The sequence below is a fragment of the Pristiophorus japonicus genome, chromosome 7 (assembly GCF_044704955.1).
Source record: "Pristiophorus japonicus isolate sPriJap1 chromosome 7, sPriJap1.hap1, whole genome shotgun sequence".
Classification (NCBI taxonomy): Eukaryota; Metazoa; Chordata; class Chondrichthyes; family Pristiophoridae; genus Pristiophorus; species Pristiophorus japonicus.
Window position 1 is genome coordinate 153,510,644 of NC_091983.1, and position 24,265 is coordinate 153,534,908.

Sequence of the window (24,265 nt, forward strand, 5' to 3'; positions counted from 1 at the left end):
ATGTTTAAATTACTGGGGAAAAAAAAGAATTATTCTGACCTTTTTAAAAGTCTTGCACAGTCCTTAAAAGCAGGCCTTAAGTAGTCATAATAATTTCAACGGCATTCACTGGGCGGATATTGGGCAAATAGCCCAACTCTCCACCTGCGGAGACCTTTATTTCCAGATTCTTGACAGATCACAAGTTCTGGGTTTTAGGCACATGCGCAGTGCATGCATAAACCCGAAACTTGCGGGGCCCCTATGGGCGCGTGCGCACTTCGTACATGCCCATAAGAGATTCTGAATTCAGGGCCATAATAATGAACAGTCAACATAGATTTCAACAGGGGAAGTCATGCTTGACCAACTTTATTTAATTTTTGAACAGGTAACAAAGAGAGTAGACAATGGTATTGCAGTAGATGTAATTTATCAGGTTTTTCAAAAGGCCTTTGATAAGCTGCCCCATAATAGACTGAACAAGGTTAGAGAATGCAGAGTCGGGACAAGTAGCAGAATGGATTGCTAGCTGGCTTCAAGACAGAAAGCAGAATGTAGGGGTAAAGGGTAGCTATTCACAGTGGCAGAAGGTGGGTAGTGGTATTCCACAAAGATCAGTGCTGGAACCACTGCTGTTCACAATTTACATTAACGATTTCGACTTTGGAATCAAAAACATCATTTCTAAATTTGGGGGAGGGGGGATAGTTAATACTGAGGCTGACTGCAACAAATTACAGGAGGACATTAATAAACTTGTAGAATGGGCATATAATTGACAAATTAAGTTCAACACAGATAAATGTGAGGTATTACATTTTGGTAGGAAGAATAGGGAATTTATTGGAGGGTAGAGGAACAAAAGGATCTCTGAGTACAAATACACACCACTAAAACTTGCAACACAGATTAGCAAGGCCATAAAAAAAGCAAACCAAGCACTAAGGTTTATTTCTAGAGGCATAGCATTGAAAAGTAGGGATTTTATGCTAATCCTATATCGAACATAGGTTAGACCACATTGGAGTACTCTGCACAGTTCTGGCCACTATATTATAAAAAGGATATAGAAGCACTGGAGAGGGTGCAGTGAAGATCTACAAGGATGATACCAGGAATGCAAGGGTATACATATCTGGAAAGGATGAACAGGCTGGGCCTCTTTTCTCTTGAAAAAAAGAAGCCTGAGGGGTGACCTAATAGATGTCTTTAAAATTATGAAAGGTTTTGATAGAGTGGATACAGAGAGAATGCTTCCACTTGTGGGGAAAAGCACAGCTAGAGGTCATCAATATAAGATAGTCACCAAGAAATCCAACAGGGAATTAAGAAGAAACTTCTTTCCCCAAAGAGTTGTGAGAATATGGATGCATTTAAGGCGAGGCTAGACAAGCATATGAGGGAAAAGGGAATAGAGGGTAATGCTGATAAATTTAGATGAGGAAAGAGGGGAGGAGGCTCGAGTGGAGCATAAACGCCGGCATGGACTGGTTTGGCTGAATGGCCTGTATCAGTGCTGTATAACTATGTATGTTTTCAAATCATGAGATTTGGTAGAAGTGGCAATGTGTTGAGTATATGGACCTACAAAAGGCATTTTATAAAGTGCCACACAATAGATGTTTTGACAAAATTGAAGCCTATGGGATTAAAGGGGTAGTGCCAGCGTGGATACGAAATAGGCCAAGGGACAGAAAACAGAGTAGCAATGAACAGTCGTTCATTAGTTTGGGAGGAAATATACAGTGGCATCCCCCAAGGGTCGCTATGGGGACTACATCTCTTTCTGATGCATATTAATTAACTAAAATTGGGTATAGGAGGCATAATTTCAAAGTTTACATGTGACACAATGTGGAAATGTAACTAGTGGGGAGGATAGTAGCAGACTTCAGAACGACATAGACTTGTGAAATGGGAAGACATATGGCAGATGAAATTTTACGCAGAGAAGTGTGTGACATGATGCATTTTGGAAGGAAGAATGAGGAGAGCCAATTTAAACTAAAGGCTGTAACTATTTGCAACACCAAAGCTCCGATTGGTCCCCTTAGACCAGATTTCTGATTTATCCCCTTGGAGGACAGTTTGTCTGGAATGTCAAATTAAATCCTGCTTGCCTGAGTAAGCAAGTATTTTGCAACATGTAATATGATCCATTCATTGTGACAGCCAGCTCCAGAGCTGAACAATGCAGTTCGGAGCACTTGCATTGCCGAGTTCAGATAGGAAGGGGTGAGGCCATGGAGGAATTTTGACATGAGGATAAGAATTTTAAAATCAAGGTGTTGGTGAACAATGTTCCCCCAATACAAAAACAAAATACTACGGATACTGGAAATCTGAAATAAAGAATTGTTCTGATCGGGGGATCGGAGAGTTGAGGAGAGGGGATCCCTGCCCTTGCACTTGCTTAAAATTTGCTATGTCTCTAACTTTTTCCAGTTCTGACAAAAGGTCATCGACCTGAAACGTTAACTCTGTTTCTCTCTCCACAGATGTTGCCTGACCTGTTGAGTATTAATAGCATTTTCTATTTTTATTTCCGATTAAAGCTGTCTTTTTCAGATGACGTATAAATCTGAAGCTTTATTAGCCCCGTTCAGGGGAGTAAAAGATTTGTGTGGCACTATTAAGAGTTTGGAATTCTCCTACAGCACCAAAAACCAATTAACTGATCATTAATTTCATTTGATGTATATCGGATTTTACTTTGTGCAAATTGACTGCCACATTCATGTACATAGCGGTGAATGTTCAATATATGTTAAGTGCTTTGTGACATGAGGATGTTAGATAATATTTTGCTTTTTATTATTGCTGTTTCTCTTCTGCCCCTCTTGTACCCATGTTTTCTTCAAAAAAAATCATGTATAGTCTATACAACTATGTGCTCTGTACCATTTCCAATTTGTTTCAGCTTTGTGTTTATGATGTAAAAGTATTCCTTAAACACAGGATTTTACAAAGCTGTGGACTTGCTTCAAATATAGATGAAATATAACCTGTAATTCCATTTTTTAATTCTTTGCTGCCATTGAAAGAGGAAATCAGACTAGCAGTTTAATAACTGAACCTAGTTAAACTGGAGAAGCTGGGGTTTTTCGCCTTAGAACAGAGAAGGCTAAGAGGAATTTGATTGAGGTATTTCTGTTCATGAAGGGTCTGGATAGAGTAAATAAAGAGAACTGTTTCCAATGGCTGAAAGGTCAATAACCAGAGAGCATGGATTAGAGATGATTGGAAAAAGAACCAGAGATGACATGAGGAAAAACGTTTTTAAGCAACGAGTGGTTAGGATTTCGAATGCACTGCTTGATAGGTTACAGAGGATATACGGCACTGAAACAAGCCATTCGGCCCAACTATTCGATGCCGGCGTTTATGCTCCACTCGAGCCTCCTCCTGTCTTTCCTCATCTAATTCTAGCAGCATAACCCTCTATTCTCTTCTCCCTCATATGTTTGTCAAGCCTCCCCTTAAATGCATCCATACTATTCACTTCAACCACTCCCTGTGGTAGCAAGTTTCGCATTCTCACCACTCTGGGTAAAGAATTTTCTTCTGAATTCCCTATTAGATTTCTTGGTGACTATCTTATATTGACGGCCTCTAGTTATGCTCGTTCCCACAAGTGGAAACATTCTCTCTGCATCCACTCTATCAAAACCTTTCATAAGGTCATACCTCCACCACCTTTTTTCAAGAGAAGAGACCCAGCCTGTTCATCCTTTCCTGATATGTATACCCTTGTATTTCTGGTATCATCCTTGTAAATTTCTGCACCCTCTCCAGTGCCTTTATCATTTTTATAATGTGACGACTAGAACTGTCGCAGTACTCTTAAGTATCGTCTAACTAAGTTTCGATACAGGTTCAGCATAACTTCCCTACTTTTCAATTCAATCCCTCTAGAAATAAACCCCAGTGCCTGGTTTGCTTTGTATGGCCTTTTTAACGTGTGTCGCTACTTTGTGATTTGTGCATTTGTATTCCACGATTCTTTTGCTCCTCTACCCCACCCAGACTCGGACCCTTCAATTAATAAATGACCTCCCTACCAAAATGTAATACCTCCCATTTATCTGTATTGAATTCCAACAAGGTTGGTGGAAACAGATTCAATGGTAGCTTTCAAAGGGAATTGGATTAATACTTGAAGGAGAAAAAATTGCAGGGATATGGGGAAAAGAAGTGGAGAGTGTAATTAATCGGATTGTTCTTCAAAAGAGCCGGTGCAGACCTGATTGGTCGAATGGCCTCCTTCAGCGCTGTCCTATACTATGATTTTTGTGTTGAGAATATTCTATGGTTAAAAGTCTCAAGATGTGCGCTTGAGTGAGCATTCTTGCAGGATGTAGCAAGGGTGGGTGTTGTGGCTTTATAGAAAAAGTAAGAGTGATAGTCACCCTTATTTCCTGGTCCCACTATTGATGTATTTATTATATATGCGGTATATTTAGATAACTATATCCAAAGGACTGTCATCAAATTTTTGTGTCTAATTAACAATGTCACATAAAATAATAGTTTAATGTTTGGTTAGTCTAATATTTCTCTTTCTGTTTGTAGACCTGGGCATTTCTCCTGCTCCAGGAAAGAAGTAAGTAAAGTTGTATTTAAAAGCTTGTTAACATGTATGCCAGCTTATAATTACCATTAGCCTAATTTGAAGTTGGCTCTTTTCAAAATTGTTTTAGAATTGCATATTCTTTTACAAGCCGGTGCAGAGTTCTCAGGATTGCAGTGCTGGAGGAGCTTCAGAGTTAGGGAGTGGCGAGGCCATAGAAGTTTGAACATAAGGAAGAGCATTTTAATTTGGGGTTTTTGGCAGACTGGGAGGCAATGTAGATCAGCAATGGGTGAGTGGGACCGGGTGCAGGTTAGGATACAAGGAGGAGAATTTTGGATCAGCTCAAGTTTATGGAAGGTGAAGAATGAGAGGCTGGCCAGGAGAGCGTTGGAATAGTCAAGTCTGGAGGTGACAAAAGCATGAGGGTTTTCATATAAAATGGGCTGAGGTGGGGCAGAGACGGGAGATGCTATGGAGGTGGAAGTAGGCGATCTTTGTGATGAATAGGATATGGAGTTGGAGGTTCAGCTCGGGGTCAAATAGGTCTCTGAGGTTGTGAACAGTCTGGTTCAGCCTGAGACAGTGGCCGGGGAGGGGATGAAATCAGTGGCATGGGTATGGCATTTATAGAAGAGGAAGTAAAGTCAAGGGTTTCAGTCTTCCTAATGTTTAACTGGTGGAAAATATGGCTCATCCAGGACAGGATGTCTGACAAGCAGGCTGACAAGAGAGATGCAGTGGAGGGGTCAGAGGTAGAGCTTGGGTGTCGTCAGTATTGTGTTCCTAATACAGATGAGACTGCACACAGGGAGGCTAAAGTAACAGTGACCTTGGTCTTTATTAAGACACTCCAGTGAGGAACAGGCCTTAGGGGCCTGCTTATATACAGTGCTCCCAAGTAATGCTGGGATCCCTTGGGACTTCAGGGGATGCACTCCCTGGTGGCGGAACATGGGAGTGCATGCTTTACAGATACACAACAGTCAGCATACATGTGGAACCTGACACCATGTCTTCAAATGTCACCGAGGGGCAGAGTGTAAATGTGGAATAGGAGGAGGTCAAGGAATAGATCCTTGGGGGATTCCAGAGCTAATGGCATTTTCCAATTAGTAGATCAGGACACAATATGCATGGCTCAAGCCATCTCCATCTTGGCCCTTCATCTGCTGTGAGGGGGCAACTCAAGGGTGATCTCTTCAGTCACACTGTCTGTCTGCACAAGTTAAAGATTCATTCTGTGGTAATTGAAGAAATATGCCACAACTAAAATTAACTGGATATCGACTTGATTGTGTCCTTGGAGAATTATCAACTCTCCTGGAAAAGAGACACATCAGTATGGAAGAGGGATGACCTATTTTGCTGAAAAGATATGATGCCATCCATGATGAGATGGAAAACTATCCATGTCTGAAATTTTTCCATGCCTGGTGTTCAATTAATTTTTCATTTACACTGTTAACACATCACACGTTCTTGCATTTCATAAAAATCACTTGTTCACATTTGAAATTGGTATTTATCAAAATGAAACCACTTAGTGCACGTTATTTAAACTGCATTTGCCAATCTATCTGTATCCTAATCTGGCTGTGTAAGTGTTTTTTATGGGCTGGAGGAATATACATTTTGAAAATTAAAACCCCTTTTTAAGCTCATCAAACAGACTTTATGCGAGTGAAACTTAGAAATATTGCTGAATATATATTTTACAACATTACAATATAATTTGTTGGTGTAAAATGAGCAAAATTAAATTAATAAGCTCTATTGTAATTATTGTGTTCCTAACAGATGAGACTGCACACAGGGAGGTTAAAGTAACAGTGACCTCAGTCTTAAGACACTTCAGAGTGAGGAACAGGCCTGAGGGGGCCGGCTTATATACAGTGCTCCCAAGGGATGCTGGGATCCCTTGGGACTTCATGGGATGCGCTCCCGGTGGCGGAACATGGGAGTGCATGCTTTACAGATACACAACAGTAATGTAATTGGAGTTTAGTATGCACATATGACTATGTATAGTAAACTTTCTGAATTTATTGTCTCAAATATTGAAAAATGTAAATCATTGCATGTGAATAATCTACACATCCCGAAGAGGAATAACTGAGTTGCATATTTTTAACCCATTTTTAATAAGTTTATTGTAATTACAGGAGTGACCTTCAATGGAATGCCTCTGAAAAGAAATTGACAGGCGGAGCAAACTGGCAGCCGAAGGTTGCTCCAACTACAGCTTGGTCAGCAGGCACTCCACCTAGCAATCAAATGGTACTCTCACACTTTTGCTTCACAAAATAATCTTTCAAGCTTTTTACTATTTTATGAAGATGTTGATTCAACACCGTTTGCTTCTAGAGCCCTATGAACTTTTTGTGATGTGGGTCTTTCACACTTGGTATCCTCACTTTCCTGTTGGATATAAATGTAAATGCTTTCATTTACAGCATTTTCCAGCCATGAGGGTAGATAGGACACCTGCTCACAGTTCTCTGCTAATGTAACTCTGTCATCAGCCTCGAAGATGCACAATAGAATGTCGAGGCAACTTGCCCTGAAACTTTTTTTCTTTCCCTCAGGATGTGAGTGACTTTTTTGTGGACACGGTACATTGGTGTTTCAAAAGGGGTGTGGGTGATTCATGTAGTCCAGGGAGTATTGATTCCAGAAAAATGAGCTGCAGTGATTCTACCATTTTTTCTTAATATTCATTCCGGGATGTGGGCGTCACTATTTATTGCCCATCCCTAATTGCCCTTGAGAAGGTGGTGGTGAGCCGCCGCCTTGAACTGCTGCAGTCCTTGTGGTGAAGGTACTCTCACAGTGCTGTTAGGGAAGGAGTTCCAGGACTTTGACCTAGTAATGATGAAGGAATGGCTATATATTTCCAAGTCAGGATTCTGGGGAATTTGCAGGTGATGGTGTTTCCGTGCACCTGCTGCCCTTGTCCTTCTAGGTGGTAGAGGTCGTGGGTTTGGGAGGTGATGCTGAAGATGCCGTGGCAAATTGCTGCAGTGCATCTTGTAGATGGTACATACTGCAGCTATGAGCGCCGGTGGTAGAGAGAATGAATGTTGAAGGTGGTGGATGGGATGCCAATCAAGTGGGCTGCTTTGTCCTGGATAGTGTTGAGCTTCTGGAGTGTTGTTGGCGCTGCGCTCATCCAGGCAAGTGGAGAATATTTCATCACACTCCTGACTTGTGCCTTGTAGATGGTGGAAAGGCTTTGGGGAGTCCGGAGGTGAGACACTCGCCACAGAATACCCAGCCTCTGACCTGCTCTTGTAGCCACAGTATTTATGTGGCTGGTCCAGTTGAGTTTCTGATCAATGGTGACCCCCCCCCCCCCCCAAGATGTTGATAGTGGGGGATTTGGCGATGTAACGCCATTGAATATCACGGGAAGAAGTTTAGACTCTTGCTTGTGGGCTCTGGTCATTGTCTGGCACTTGTGTGGTGCGAATGTTACTTGCCACTTATCAGCCCAAGGCTGATATTGTCCATGTCTTGCTGCATTTGAGTATGGACTGCTTCTTCTGAGGAATTGCAAATGGAACGGAACACTGTGCAATCGTCAATGAACATCCCTACTCCTGACCTTGTGTTGGAGTGAAGGTCATTGAAGAAGCAGCTGAAGATGGTTGGGCCCAGAACACTACCCTGAGGAACTCCTGCAATGACGTCCTGAGATTGGGATGATTGACTTCCAACAACCACAACCATCTTCCTTTGTGCTAGGTATGACTCCAGCCAGTGGAGAATTTTCCCCGATTCCCAGGAAGATGGTTCCATTCGCAACTCAGAAAATGAAACAGTCCATGCCTACATGCAGCATGGATTCGATCATACACATTGTTCTATGTGCACAGGGTTGCTGTTCTGATCTGGAAGAATTCCTCAGTATGATTGTCTGAAATGACTCTAGGGTGACAGCAGTGTACATATCAAGTCATATGGTGGAAATTTGCTGAAATATGGTAAAACAATGGCGTTTAGAACCAATCTCTTCCTTCCAGAAACAATATGAAATAACTTATTGAAATTTGTTATTTGGGCCACTCCATTGGCAGAAAGGTAGATTGATGGCTCCAATAAGATGGACACATTTATGGGAGTGCCTGCTGGCTGACTATTTTTATTGTAGCCACAAGTTGTGTCTTTCAGCTGCTATGACATTGCAAGTGTAAGTGGTTCACTAGCATAATTCAGTAGAAGTGTTCAGAATCATGTAATTTAATATGAGATGTTAATTCTTGCATTGTTATTAACTTTCAAATACAGCTTTCATTAAGTTATTACATTTGTATTGTGTATCAGTTACTAGAAATAATCAATAGTGAGAAGTAAAGTATATTTAACTACAATTTTCCTTAACAGAACGGTTGGCCAATCCCAGGTTATGTAAGTGAGACCTATTCTATGCTACAGCCTTTGACAACGTTACTAACCATTTTCCTATCCGCATTCTTTAGCAATATTGACTCTGCAAAAAGTATTAATCTGTCAATATTAACTGCATGATAGCTCACAGAACTCCACCCCCCCCCCCCCCAAACTGGTATGAAACGGCTGATTAAGAGATAATGGTTGTAACACAGGAAAGGGAGATGGAGGTAGGAGGCAAGAAGTGAAAGATGGATTAGCTGTACAAGACAATGTGGTTTTTCCTGTAAGATATCCTGGAGTGCCATATGTGTTTAAGACTTTGATTCTTAAAAAGAACAGTCACAGAGCTTTCCAAGGCTTTACGGCGATTGGATCTTTTTCTACTATCTCAACTCTCCATTTTCATTGCCTAAAATGTTAGATAAAACAAAGTGGTTTTTATAAATTAACTTTACTCAAATATGTAGCTGGAAACACATTGGCTCGCCCACTAACATACAGTAGTACATGTTATTGATACTTTTGTTACTACTGTTTTATAATTTGGTCAGGATGTCAACTAGCTGAAAAGTTTGTCTGCCTCTGGCATTCATAGTTGATATAAACCAAATAGTTCATCATTGAATTTTGCATTTATCCCTTTGCTTGCACTCTATGCTTGGAAATTAGTTCTCTTTGCAAGTGGATAAGATCCTATTCACAAATTCATTGCTTTATGTTTCAAATGTTATCGGAGGATGGTGGCACTTACATAATTCATTTTCGAAAAAAGCTGTTATGACATCAGTGTATCAGTATTGCAGGGAATGAAATAATTGACATCCATGTCAAAACTCTTAGCTTTGTGTTCTCAGCTCAATAAAAAATAATTATTATAATCCATATAATAGATGTTTATCAGAGGGTTGCAGCCACTGAGCTCTGCTGTTAAGCTAACTGGTAAACTTGACCCTTGTAGTTTGTCATCATTTGAACCACTTAAACAATTATTGTTTCATGATGTACTGAACCAGTATATATTCTCATGACGTGTAGTTTGTACGAATACTCTTTGTGTAGTGCGATTCTTCAAACACTTTGTGGATTTGAATTGTTTCTGTGCATTTGAATTTCCAGAGAAGATAATTTTTTTAGAACTGCTTCTAAGAAAATATGGGTTATGTTTTTGGTTTGAAGATACAATACTGGATCTTAACATTTTCTTTTTAATTGCGCCTCTGATTGTTTTCAGATTCCACAGAAGAATTGCTGTGGATTTTGTTCAATTTCTATTTACATAATAAATTAATCTGCCCAACAATTCATATTATTGCTGTTCAGTTAAGTTACTCCTTTTTCTGCAGCCTTTGGCATCATATGACATCCAGCTCTACTAATCTAAGCTAATGAGAAATTCATTTGTATGCTTTGCTCCATATTAGACGAGCAAAATGGGCTCTAATATAAGAAATGTTAGCATTTTAAAAGAATGGGTTTATGCCCTGTAATTGATAATTTTGCAGTTTCTTATTAACCTGTTGTGAAATGGATATATTTTGCAAACTGAGAAGACATGCTCAATCCTCAAGAGTCATTCGAACAAACTATTTTCGTAGATCAGTTTACTCCTTTCCAAAAAATACTGCTTATATTCTAACCAGGAATTTATTTGTCTTCCATTCAAGAAGAACTCAAAACTTACGAGCTGTGCAGAAACCACATTATGCCCCCTCCCCATTGTTTCCATGTTGTTCAGATGCCCGTCCTTAATTTGTTTATTCTTTGCAGTGTTTTGCTGTTGCCACATCTAAAATGCGGAGTTTTTTTTATATGCACCTTTCTCAAGATTTCAAATGAAATCACCTAGTGTTTTAGCACATAGCCTTTTTAGAGTAAAGCACGTTGAGGATTTTTTTTAAATGTTGTTGCCGGCTTTTAGTAGACAGTCGGGACCTCTTGCTAAATACAGAAAGTTCAGAGGAGATCTAAAAAAGGGAATAAAAGGGGTAAAGAGAGAGCATGAGAATAGATTAGCGGCTAACATAAAAGGGTGCCCAAAAGTCTCATAAACATATAAATAGCTTAAAGATAGTCAAAGGAAGAGTGGGGCCGATTGGGGGCCAAAAAGATCGTCATGTAGAGGGAGAGGAGATGGCTCAGGTACTAAATGAGTACTTTGGCAACATCCCCTTCTGTAGTGAAGATAGATGCAAAGTAGCAGCAAAAGAAGAGGTAGTAGCGATATTGAATAGGATGAAAATATATAAAGAGGGGTTATTTAAAAGGTTGGCAGTACTTAAAAATTAGAAAAGTTACCCAGTCCAGATAAGATGCATCCTCGGAGACTGAGGAAAATATGGGTGGGAATTGCTGAGACTCTGGCTGCAATCTTCCAATCCTCCTTCGATATGGGAGTGGTGCCAGAAGACTGGAAGATTTCAAATGTTGCACCCTGTTCAAAAAAGGGAGAGGGATAAACCTGGCAATTACTGGTCAGTCAGCTTAACGTCTGTGGTGGGGTAAATTTTAGAGACAATAATCCAGGACAAAATTAATTGACACTTTGAGAAGTATGGGCAAATAAATGAAAGTCAGCACAGATTTGTTAAAAGCAAATCTTATTTGATTAACTTGATTGCGTTCTTTGATGAAGTAACAGAGGGTTAATGAGGGTAGTGCAGGTGTTGTGTTTAAGGACCTTCAAAAGGTGTTTGATAAAGTACCTCATACAGGTTCGATCTCTCGAATCCAGCGACCTCAGGACCGAGGCTGAGCCGCTTTTCGTGTTTTTCCGGACTTCGGATCGTCTTTCTGACGTCACAAATCTGGAAACACCCGAGCTCAGGTTCGGGTATTTCCGGATTTCAGAACGTCAGAAACGGGAGGGTGGGGGGCAGGAGGGGTGCTCGCCAAGGAGCTGTTCGGGTCGTCGGACGGGGGCAAGCCGCCGAGGAAGTGTTCGGGTGGGCCCGGCCGCCGAGGACCTGATCGGGCGGGCCCTATCGCCGAGGAAATGTTCGGGCAGGGCCCCGCCACCGAGGAGGAATTCCTTGTCTGGCCCGAGGCAGGTGGGTTCAGACAGCCGAGGTAAAGGGGAGGGAGGGGAGCCAGGGCAAAGTCAGAGCTGCGAAGTCGGGCTGGGGTGAAGTCGGTTCGCCAAGGCAAGGGGAGTCCGATATCGGAACATTTTCCGGTTTCCGGACGATCCTGCCACGGATCGGCCCGGATTTCGGAACATTCTGGATTCCGGATTTTGGAGGTCGAACCCGTAATAGACTTGTTAGCAACATTAAGTCCATGGGAATAAAGGGCCAATGATGGCATGAATATGGAATTGGTTAAGGGACAGAAAACAGAGAGTAGTTGTGAACCATTGTTTTTCACGCTGGAGGGAAATATAGTGATGTTTACCAGGAGGGTTGGTATTAGGACCACAGCTCTTTTATATATAAATGACCTGGACTTGGGTTTACAGGGCATAATTTCAAAGTTTGCAAGTATTGCAGCGCTCAGAAATTTAATGAACAATGAGGAAGTTAGTAACAGACTTCAGGAGGATGTCGACAGACTGATGAAATGGGCAGACGCATGACAGATTAACTTTAACGCAGAGTATTGTGAAGTGATGCATTTTGGTAGGAAGAATGAGGAGAGATAATATAAACTAAATTGTACAATTTTAAAGGGGATGTAAGAACAGATATTTTTACGTACACAAATCTTTGAAGCTGGCAGGACAAGTTGAGAAGTTGTTTTTTTTTTTAAAAAGCATATGGGATCCTTGGCTTTATTAATAGAGATTACAGGGCTGGATGTTCTATTTTGTGCTTCGCACCCCGGCAGGACAGTAAATGGTGTTTTTGACATCAAGCAGTGCATCCAGGATTTAGCACCCGGCCGGAGATTTCGCCAATGTTTTTGCGGCGGCACAGAAACTTACCGCCCCGCCCTCCGTTTTGACTGTCGTCGTCGTGCAAGGCTGCATTAGTGCCCCAGTTGCAACTTTCAGCCCTAATGCCTGATTTAGCGACCGCCCCAGGAAAAGACCGAAAAAAGCAGCCAGTCCCAGGGTGCAGCAGGTGCAATTGGCGGCATATTTAAAGGAAGGCTGGAGGTTGCGCGCAGAAGGCAGCACTTTTATATGACTTAACCCTTTGTTTTCAAGGTCAGTAAGAGATTTCAACGGGGGAAATGGTAGTCCGCCAGCAAATGCTGGTTGCTACTGGCAGGCAGCTTCAAGCTGGAATAAGGGTTCTTGGCCATGGCGGTCAACGGAATCGAAGAGGTCGTCGACGTTTGGGGAGGAGGCCTTACCACTCCACGGGTTTACAGGGAACATCGCTCATACTGCGCATCAGAAAAGTGGAGTTTTGTTCGAAGGCTGCACTTCAGAAAAGATGTGTTGACAGAGATATGCCAGCTGCTACAGGCAAACGTACAGCCTACCAGCACCAACAGATCTGCAGTGCCCGTCTAGGTGAAGGTTACAGTGGCAATGGGCTTCTATGCCTCCGGCTCCTTTCAGGCAGCAGCAGGGGACATGTGCAGCATCTCGCAGCAAGCTACACATTGCTGCATTCGCCAGGTGATGAGGGCAATGTACGCACACAGAATGGACTTCATAAAGTTCCCAATGAGCTGGGACAGCCAGAATGAGAGGACTCCAGGGTTTGGACGATTTACAAGCTTTCCCAAGGTTCAAGGTGCCATTGACTGTAGACACGTCTCCTTGCGAGCACCAACACAGAATGCAGAGGTCTTCAAACCGAAAGGGATACTACTCCCTAAACGTTCAGCTGGTCTGCGACCACACTCAGCGCACCCTCACAGTATTAGCCTGCTATCCAGGGAGCATACATGACTCTTCCATCTTGCGTGAAAGCAAGTGTCTCACGAATGTTTCAGCACAAAGACATGGCCAGAGCTGGCTGATGGGGACAAAGGATATGGCCTGGCCACCTGGCTCATTACCTCCCTCCAGAACCCTGTCACAGAAGACGAGCAACGCTATAATGACAACCATGCAGCTACCCGCAACATCATTGAACTGACAATTGACATGCTGAAGCAGCGCTTTCGATGCCTGGACCGCTCTGGAGGCAGTCTTCAATACTCCCCTAAACAGGTCTCGAGTTCATTGTCGTGTGCTGCATGTTACACAACTTAGCCATCATGAGGGGACAGGCATTGCCAGTGGCGATTGCAGGACCACCTCAGGAGGAGGAAGACAAGGAAGAGGAGCCGATATCGCGTCCACCACAACCACAGGGGAAGCAGCGTGGAGATGTGGCCGCAACAAGAGCCTTATGTCGGCAGCTCATCATTGACCGTTTGCTTGAACGGGGAAAGGGAGGTTGGAGTGTTGCCTTTTTACTCCATGCCACCATGCTGGCTATTGTCCACCGATTCTGCGAGTGAGACACACGACACCAATGTCAAAGGTCAAACAATAATTTTTATCAAAGTGCAACAATTTCAATCGCCCCCTCCCCTCCCCCAAACTATACAATGGTTAAAGCTTTATGAGCTCAGAACTGATCCCTGCAGTCAGCAACATGTAAATTAACACACACCTGCTCCCTGCACTCAACAACATCGAAAGTAACACAAAACTGCTTCATGCAGTGAACAAAATGTAATGTTACAGTACACTGCTAAGTACACTGCTTCATGCAGCAACACTATTGAACAGGATTGCATTGTTATCACAGAACTATACAATGTGGACAAATGATAGAGACATTCCTGGCAATTACGTGTTGCCAGCCCTTAATGAATCTTCAAGATATTTCCCCCCTTTCCCTTCAACCCCCTCCCATGCCTGCTGCTCCTCAATGAGGCCTCAGGACGTACAGCAAGGCTGCTAGCGGGCTGCTGTGTTGTGGGGCCAGACAATGCAGACAGTGTCTGACCACAAGCACTGGACCAGCTCCTGGCCTGGAAGGCCCGACCCCGGTTTTCAACTGGGGCACCTCTTCCTCGGCATTACCAATCACAAGTGGCTGGGATGTCAACCGTTTATGGTGCATGGTTGGCAAATGAGTGATCGAGCTGGACGATTGTCATCCTGAGTAAGAGACCACCTGCCATTTCTTGAAGCCATTGACTTTCCGACGGGGCTGGGCCTTAGCAACTGGAACATGATGTCTACGCACAACTTGCTGACCTTTAGAAATTTACAAATTTACAGCGCAGGAGGAGGCCATTCCGGCCCATCGTGTCCACACCGGCCGACAAAGAGTCTCACGGCCTTGGTCAGCAGCCCTAAAGGTTACATATAAACCTATGAACAATGACGGAAAGGCAAAGAGCACCCAGCCCAACCAGTCCGCCTCACACAACTGTGACACCCCTTATACAAAAACATTCTACAATCCACCCCAACCAGAGCCATGTGATCTCCTGGGAGAGGCAAAAACCAGATGAAAAACACTGGCCAATTTAGGCAGAAAAATTCTGGGAACATTTCTCTCCAACCCATCGAGGCGATCGAAACTAGTCCAGGAGATCACCCTGGCCGTATTCTATTCCCTGCAGTACTTATCATTGTATCTGCTCCGTCCAACAAAAGGTCATCCAGTCTAATCCCAATTACCAGCTCTAACCCTGCAGGTTACTGCACTTTAAGTGCCCATCCAACCATCTCTCAAAAGTGGTGAGGGTTTCTGCAACCACCACTCTTCCAGGCAACGAGTTCCAGATCCCCACAACCCTCTGGGTAAGGAAGCCCCCCCCCCCCCCCCACCCCACTCAAATCCCCTCTAAACCTTCCACCAACCACCTTAAAACTATGCCCCCTTATTATGCACCCCTCCACCAATGGAAATAGGCCCTTACTATCCACTATCTCCAGGCCCCTCAATATTTTGTACACCTCAATGAGGTCTTCTCTCAACCTCATCTGTTCCAATGAGAACAAATCCAGCCTATTCAATATGTCCTCATAATTAAGATTCTCCATTCCAGGCAGCATCCTAGTAAATCTCCTCTGCACCCTCTCTAGTGCAATCACGTCCTTCCTATAATACGGCGACCAGAACCGCACACATTACTCCAGCTGTGGCCGAACAAAAGTATTATACAATTTAAGCATAACCTCCTTGCACTTATATTCTATGCCTCAGCCAATAAAGTATGCCGCCTTAACCACCTTATCCACCTGGCCTGCTACTTTCAGGGATCTGTGGGCAAGCACTCCAAGGTCCCTTTGTTCACCTACACTATTAAGTGGCCTATCGCTTAATGTGTGTATTCCCTTTCCTTATTAGCCCTCCCAAATTGCATCACCTCACACTTCTCTGAATTAAATTCCATTTGCCACTGCTCTGCCCACCTGACCAGTGGATGGATATCCTCCTACAGCCCATGACTTTCCTCTTCATCATCAACCACACAGCCAATTTTAGTGTTGTCTTCAAACTTCTTAATCATACTCCCTATATTCAAATCTAAATCGTTGATATATACCACAAAAAGCAAGGGTCCCAGTACTGAACCCTGCGGAACCCCACTGGAAACATCCTTCCAGTCACACAAACATCCATCAATCATTACCCTTTGCTTCCTTCCTCCAAGCCAATTTTGGATCCAACTTGACACTTTGCCCTGTATCCCATGGACTTCATGACCAATCTACCATGTGGGACCTTATCAAAAGCTTTGCTAAAGTTCATATATACTACATCGTATGCACTGCCTTCATCGATCCTCTTGGTTACCTCCTCAAAAAATTCAATCAGGTTAGTCAAACACGATCTTCCCTTAACAAATCCGTGCTGACTGTCCCTAATTAATCCTTTCCTTTCCAAATGCAGATTTATCCTGTCTTTCAGGATTTTTTCCAATAATTTTCCCACCACTGAGGTTAGGCTGACAGGCCTGTAATTACACGGCCTATCCCTTTCTCCCTTCTTAAACAAGGGTACTACATTAGCAGTCCTCCAATCCTCTGGCACCATGTCCAGATCCAAAGAGGACTGGAAAATGATGGTCAAGGCCTCTGCTATTTCCTCTTTTACTTCGCTCAACAGCCTGGATTCATTTCATCTGGGCCTGGGGACTTATCTACTTTCAAAGCTCCTAAACCCCTTAACACTTCCTCTCTCATTTATTTCATCGAGAATATCACACTCCGCGATAGCAGTATCTGCATTGCCCCTGTCCTTTGTGAAAACAGATGCAAAGTATTTGTTAAGAACCCTCCCAACATCTTCTGCCTCCACACAAAGATTACACTCATGGTCTCTAATAGGTCCTACCCTTTCTTCAGTTACCCTCTTACTTTTAATATATTTATAGGACATCTTTGGGTTTTCCTTAATTTTACTGGCCAAGAATTTCTCATGCTCTCTCTTAGTATTCCTAATATCCTTTTTAATTTTGCCTCTTAACTTTCTATATTCCTCTAAAGATTCTATAGTATTTAGCTGTTGATATGACATAAGTGTTCCTTTTTTTTCTTAATCCTCCCCTGCAAGTACCTAGACATCCAGAGGGCTCTAGACTCGTCATTTTTCCGTTGGACAGTGGGGAACGCAGAGAATATGGAATCAGACATGGACTGTATCACTTGCTCAAGCTGAAGCAAAGCTTGTGCCTGTGATGCGCCACTCATCATCTGCGGCCTGATCAGTTGCACGTGCCACACACTCTGGAACTCCACTGTCATTTCGAGAGCCACTAGCCTCTGTGTGTGGTCCATGGTGGCCTTGCTGGACTCGTGACTTGCAATGACAATCTGCGATGCTGCCTCCACAACATGTCGATGCTCGCTGGGATCCGTTCCAATACATCCATAAGATCACGGTGCATCATTGTGGTTTCCCTGGACATTTCCACCAGGTCCAGTTCCACGTCTGCCTGTCTTTGAACAGACCGACTTTGCCAACTCCCCTCTCTGGAAAGCTGCCCTGCGAGATTCCACCCCAGCACTGTGTTGCTGTATGCCATTGGGGCCAGGAGCCTCCGAATCCTCAAACCCCGGGAAGTCAGCATTGTCACCAGATGAATTGAGTGCCAATGGGGAAACTGGTGGGCTGTGATGTTCTGCCGGACCAGTTCCTCATTGTCTGCAGCATGGCCTGAAGTGGAGGTGTCCTTCGAGCGATGCTGCACCTCGGGTTGGTCACCTGGAAATAGAAAACAACAGACGAGTGGCTGGCAGCAGGGGAGGGGGCTGGGTGACATGAGGAAGGTGGCATTGCACAGGTTCATTTGAAGGGCCGGCACAACTCCATAAAATATCTCAATACAGTGTCTTGAGTCGGGCCATCCATTTACAATACCCTCACCACCCAAAGGGGGCTCAGCATCGCCTCTGGCAACTGTCCGACCTGGGACTCGAATGAGGGCAGACACCCTCTCCTCCACATCCGTTAGCGGGATTGTTTGAGGCGGACCACCGCCTGTCCGCAGCTGCTCTCTTCGATTATGGGAGTGCTTGGACTGCAAAAAGAAAAATAGGAAGGGATCAAAAAGGGTTTCTCTACTGTTATGCCACATATGCCTACCGCAGTAGAGTAGGTGATTGTGTGTGAATGTTCGAGTGGCCTCCCTTCAATCTGTTTGGATCGAGCATGTGCTTCGTCAGTATGTATTGGCAGGATAGAGGCATCTAACATGGGGGCTGTAAGTGACCTTTCAGAAAGCGATGGGAGCAGTTGGAGTGGTTTGCGAGGGATGATGTTCATGATGCAAATTGTGTGCTTAGATCATTAAAACCCATTGGGTGCCGAAGTAAGCCTTCATCTTTGTTTATGTGAGAGCCACCCGACAGATTGTTGAGGGACCAGATGCATGACAAACGTCACATAGTGTGTGAGATTAATGTTAGAAGTCATGTTGTAAATTCCTGGATTCTTTTACCTCAATCTGGTTAAGTAAAATTACTGAGTCGAATACCTCTTGTGCTTTGAATAAAGCAGTCTTTATTACCGGCCAGTAAGACCTATCAGACAGAAGATATACTCTCTGGATAGAGCGTACACACTCCCTACGGATAGGTGAAGTTACATCGTAAAGCGTTAACAGTTATACAGTTTTGAAATCAGATAACAAAATACAAATGGATTGACAGTCTAACTCAGCCACTCATTAGTCAATCTATATGAGATGTTCTTCTTGAAAGCTCAAGCATTGCCTCTAAATGTTTCAATCTAATGGTGTGACTACTAATTGAGACCTTGCAATTCTGCAGATTTATTTTATGTTACAGTTAGATATTATTGGCAGGATTAGTGACTTGAAACCTTGAGACAGACTGTTAGCTATGCTGATGATGCACTATTTGCAATCTGACATTCTCCCAGCTATTCTTCCATGGCTTATACATTTTCATATATCCCGTTTACTTTACTGTCCTTAATTCCATATATTCCATTCAGATATCCACATTGTAAGCATGCATAGATGCTAATGGTACTCGCCCTGACGATTCTCCAAAGGTCATTGAATTTTTTTCGGCAATGTGCGCCAGTCTTGGGCACAATGTCTGCAGCAGACACCTCCTCTGCAATGTCCCTCCATATGTGTTTAAACACAGGAGGGAGCAGTCTGGCTTCCCCAGCAAGATGGAGTGAGGCCCATATAATGTCGGAAAGTGTGAAGTCATGCACTTCGGCAGAAAAAAAATCAAAGAGCAAGTTATTATTTAAATGGAGAAAAGATTGCAAAGTGCTGCAGTATAGCGGGACTTGGGGGTACTTGTGCATGAAACACAAAAGGATAGTATGCAGGTACAGCAAGTAATCAGGAAGGCCAATGGTATCTTGGCCTTTATTGCAAAGGGGATGGAGTATAAAAGCAGGGAAGTCTTGCTACAGCTATATAAGGTATTGGTGAGGCCACACCTAGAATACTGCGTGCAATTTTGGTTTCCATATTTACGAAAGGATATACTTGCTTTGGAGGCAGTTCAGAGAAGGTTCACTAGGTTGATTCTGGGGATGAGAGGGGTGACTTATGAGGAAAGGTTGAGTAGATTGGGCCTCTACTCATTGGAATTCAGAAGAATGAGAGATGATCTTATCGAGACATGTAAGATTATGAGGGGGCTTGACAAAGTGGCTGCAGACAGGATGGTTCCACTGATGGGGAAGACTAGACTAGAATAAGGAGCCACCCATTTAAAACAGATGAGGAGAAATTTATTCTCTGAGGGTTGTAAATCTGTGGAATTTGCTGCCTCAGAGAGCTGTGGAAGTTGGGTCATTGAATAAATTTAAGACAGGGATAAGGGGTTATGGGGAGCGGGCGGGGAAATGGAGCTGAGTCCATGAGCAGATCAGCCATGATATTGAATGGCGGAGCAGGCTCAAGGGGCCGTATGGCCTACTCCTGTTCCTATTTCTGATGTTCTCCTCTCCACCGGCGTTACCAACGCTTCACTAGCCTCCTGGCTGAAGCGCGTGGCACACTGCCTTTCTTGCTGCTCCTCCATTTCAGCAGAAGTGGCTGAAATGGAGGAGCAGCAAGTGTGGAGCGGTTTAAATGCGCATGCTCGCAGGAAACTGGCGCGCACTGCATTTGCGTTTGCAACCGTAAAAGAAACCAAGAAGAAAAATGCTAAGATTTCAATGCACATGCGCAAAATGGCTGCTTCCTTCAACGCCAAGTTTTGGCTAGGGCGCACTTTTGCGCACTGCCACGAATAATACCCCAAAATACAAAAAACCGGAAAATCCAGCTCATACAGTACAAAAGCAAGCAAGTAAGTTATGCCAATCCTTTATAAAACACTGGTTAGGCCTCAGCTGAACTTTTGTGTTCAATTCTAGGCACCACATTTTAGGAAGATGTCAAGGTCTTGGAGAGGGTATAGAAAAGATTTAATAGAATGGTACCAGGTATGAAAGACTTATATATGAAAGACTTAAATTGTGTGGAGAGACTGGAGAAGCTCAGGTTGTTCTCCTTGGAGCAATGAAGGTTGAGGAGATTTGAATGATATGTTCAAAATCATGAACGGTTTTGAGAGAGTAAATAAGGAGCAACCGTTTCAAGTGGCAGAAGTGTTGGGAACCAGAGGAGACAGATTTAAGGTGATTGGCAAAAGAACATTTGGGGAAAAAAATGACGCAGTGAGTTGTTGTGATCTGGAATGCCTTGCCTGAAAGGGTGGTGAAAGCAGATTCAATAGTAACTTTCAAAAGGGAATTGGATAAATAGTTGGAGGGAAAAAAATTATAGGGCTAAGGGGAAACAGCAGGGGAGTGCGACTAATTGGATAGCTCTACCAAAGAGCCAGCGCAGGCTCAATGGACAGAATGGACTCCTTTGCTGTATCGTTCTCTGATTCGATGATCGAGCACAGTTCCTCTCTCTGCCTCAAAATGATAAGCTAGTTGTTGTCTAAAGGTTTTCCGCTTTTTATTCTCCGTCCCTACTGACTTGACATAATTCAGGTGTGCATTTGGCAAACATTGTAGCCTGCTGTTCTCCGATGGAGAGTAAAACTGTTGATCAACCACCCACATCATGATTCACGGAAGATGCACGGCAGCTCAAACCACCGAACTGAAACTTTGTTCACAAATATAGGTTTGCTCTTTTTCAATATGTGGTCTAAAATTGTCTCCGTTTATCTTATCTCAAGAAATTATGCTAGACAACTTCTATGACCATATTAACCAGATTTCTCTTAGTTTTATTTGCAAGCTATCTACTTGGAGCAGTCTTGAAGTCTTTTCTAATTATTATTTGGACCTTTCTGCTAAGGAGAGATTACGCTTTGAAGACTTTGGACCCCAAGATGGCCTTAACAAAATGATCCTGTTCCACTTTATATATCTAGTGAAATCTTTGTATATGGAAAGTAAATGAGGATGAAAATAAAAATAAAAATACCTCCCATTGGTGTAGCTATCTTCTCTGATTTAAAATCCATATATATAATATATATAATATATTTTTATTATATATTATATATATTATATTATATATATAAATGACCCTCTTTCCTTCCCCTGTCTCATTTGGTCTCTCTGCTGCTGTCTGGAAAAGAAGAGAGAGTAGGTTAGAACATAGGACCATTTTTTCAATAAAGGAGCTAGGCAAGCTGTGAATTTAACACTGCTGGTAGGTTCTGATTTTTTTTTTTAAATGGATGATCTCAAGGGATTTCCCTATTCTGTATTATGGCTAATCCTATTGTACATGATGGATACGACTCAAAGAATGAGACCCTACCAAAGATAGATAATTGTACCGATTAGATCATTTTTCATCCCTCGCATAACAGATTGTTCCACCATTTCTTTTCACTGCAAAAGCAAGTTTAAATTAAACTAATCTGTACCAATATACTCACACCTGTTGTGCTATGAATTGTTCACAGGGAGCTGTTCCACCTGGAGGTCCCCCAGCTAATGCTCAACCGGTACCAGGATTTGGGATAGTAAGTAGTAGAAGATTCATGAAAACTCAACGTACTGCTGATAATTAAGTTCTATAAGATATTTTTATTTCAACAGGTATTGTTCTAATTTTAAATTTATAATTTATTTTGCTACCTTGTTAAACGTAGTCTGATTGGGCAAATTGGCTAAAACTGAAAATTCACTAACACAATATCTCTTTTTTTTAAACAATTCAAATACTCACGTTAAATATGCTTTTTGATTAAGCCACCGACAAGTGCAGGTGTACCCATGATGCCTCAGCAGTCAATGATGTATCCTCAGCCCATGATGAGACCTGCATTTGGAGCTGGAGCAGTTCCTGGAGCACCGGTAAGCTTTGTTATAAGAATGTAATATTGCTGATCATCAAGATCATTATTTCTATCCAAAGACTCGTCTGAAAAATGTGTTTGAAAATGTATAGATATGGCCACCTGGTCTCGCTGGGTACTGCAAATTCAAATCATAGTGCTGCCTGGCAGTTGAGCTCGTCACTGCTAGTTGGGTTTACTCCATTCTCATCCAAAACGCGAGGCAATGGCCCAGAATTTGCGGTCACCAGCGAAGCAAAGGCGGCGCTGCCCCGAAGTACGCTTTGCATAAGGGCCCTGTGTCGTGAACTTCAAGTTTTCCAATCTTCAATTCAAATCAACGAACAGGCACCAAATCCTAAAGTTGCAGTCAGTTTCAAAAGTGGAATGATGGCAAATGCTGCCAGTTCGCCGTCATCCTGGGCCATCATATTCCTTCTGAGTAAAGGGAAAACTTCCCATTTTATTATGCAATATACATGCAACTAAAAGTCTGAGGTAAATTTTCATAAGCACGATACGTGTAGAGCTTTGTGTGCTGGGAGCACATATTGGGAATTTGTAACTCCAATGATTTTCTAACTATTCATTTTAATTGACTGAAGATCATGGTGAGCATGCACTAAATTCCCAGTATGTTTTCATACTGCACAAAGCTCTGGTTGAAGGTGAAAATTTCACAAAATATGAAAGAAGTATCTACATGAGGTCAGAGAGCAATGATCTTTTATTCTTTAGCAGATATCAGCCTTAGCTCAGTGATGGTACACTTGCCTCTCAGTCAAGAGCTTGTAGTTAAAGCCCACTTCAGACACTTGAACACATAGGGTTAGACTTTCCACTGATGATCGCTGGGCTATCGCCCAAATAAGCAGGCTATCGCAGTTTACTTTATTTTAAAAAATGTAAATGGAAAGTTGGGCTGAAAGATCGGCGACCCAACTTTTGGCGCACAAGAATTTCACATCGTCAAGGTGATTGCCCACCACAATTTTCACCACATCGCCGGGCTGATGGCTCGCCGAGAAGATCGCTGGAGAAAAGCTGCTCCTACCTGGCACTGTTCACAGGACTCGACACTACGGACACCATTTTGAACGTCTGAAGTAGTAAGAGGCTGTTTGAAGAAGGGGCTTATCAGGATAATTTCAATTTGTGAGTTATTTAAGGGCCTTAGTGACCTGCTCACATATTTATTAAGGGCATTTATAGCAATAGTGATGGGGTCTGTAACTTCTCCACCATTATTTGTAAATGCTCACATGCTGGAGACTCAGGTTGAGTTTAGTGAAGAGCCCAGTCAAAGAGGTGGCAGACTGATGCAGAGGAGGAGACCTTGCATCCGCCGAACTTGCAGGGAAAAGCAATCATAGCTGTGAGGAGGATGCTAAGAGGCTGCAGGGTGACATGGACAGGTTAGGTGAGTGGGCAAATGCATGGCAGATGCAGTATAATGTGGATAAATGTGAGGTTATCCACTTTGGTGGCAAAAACACGAAGGCAGAATATTATCTGAATGGTGGCAGATTAGGAAAAGGGGAGGTGCAACGAGACCTGGGTGTCATGGTACATCAGTCATTGAAAGTGGGCATGCAGGTACAGTAGGCGGTAAAGAAGGCAAATGGTATGTT

The 24,265-nt window shown here is 42.9% G+C and overlaps 1 protein-coding gene across 8 annotated transcripts in view; it reads left to right on the forward strand.

Moving 5' to 3' along the window:
- LOC139267314 (clathrin coat assembly protein AP180-like) overlaps positions 1-24,265 on the forward strand; it is a 375,181-nt gene that overhangs the window by 327,214 nt on the left and 23,702 nt on the right. For all 8 annotated transcript variants that reach the window (XM_070885426.1, XM_070885432.1, XM_070885424.1 and 5 more), the window contains 5 exons: positions 4,555-4,585; positions 6,718-6,832; positions 8,939-8,962; positions 22,260-22,319; positions 22,549-22,653. In XM_070885426.1, the coding sequence (XP_070741527.1) occupies positions 4,555-4,585; positions 6,718-6,832; positions 8,939-8,962; positions 22,260-22,319; positions 22,549-22,653 (335 nt within the window). The remainder of the gene's footprint in view (positions 1-4,554; positions 4,586-6,717; positions 6,833-8,938; positions 8,963-22,259; positions 22,320-22,548; positions 22,654-24,265) is intronic.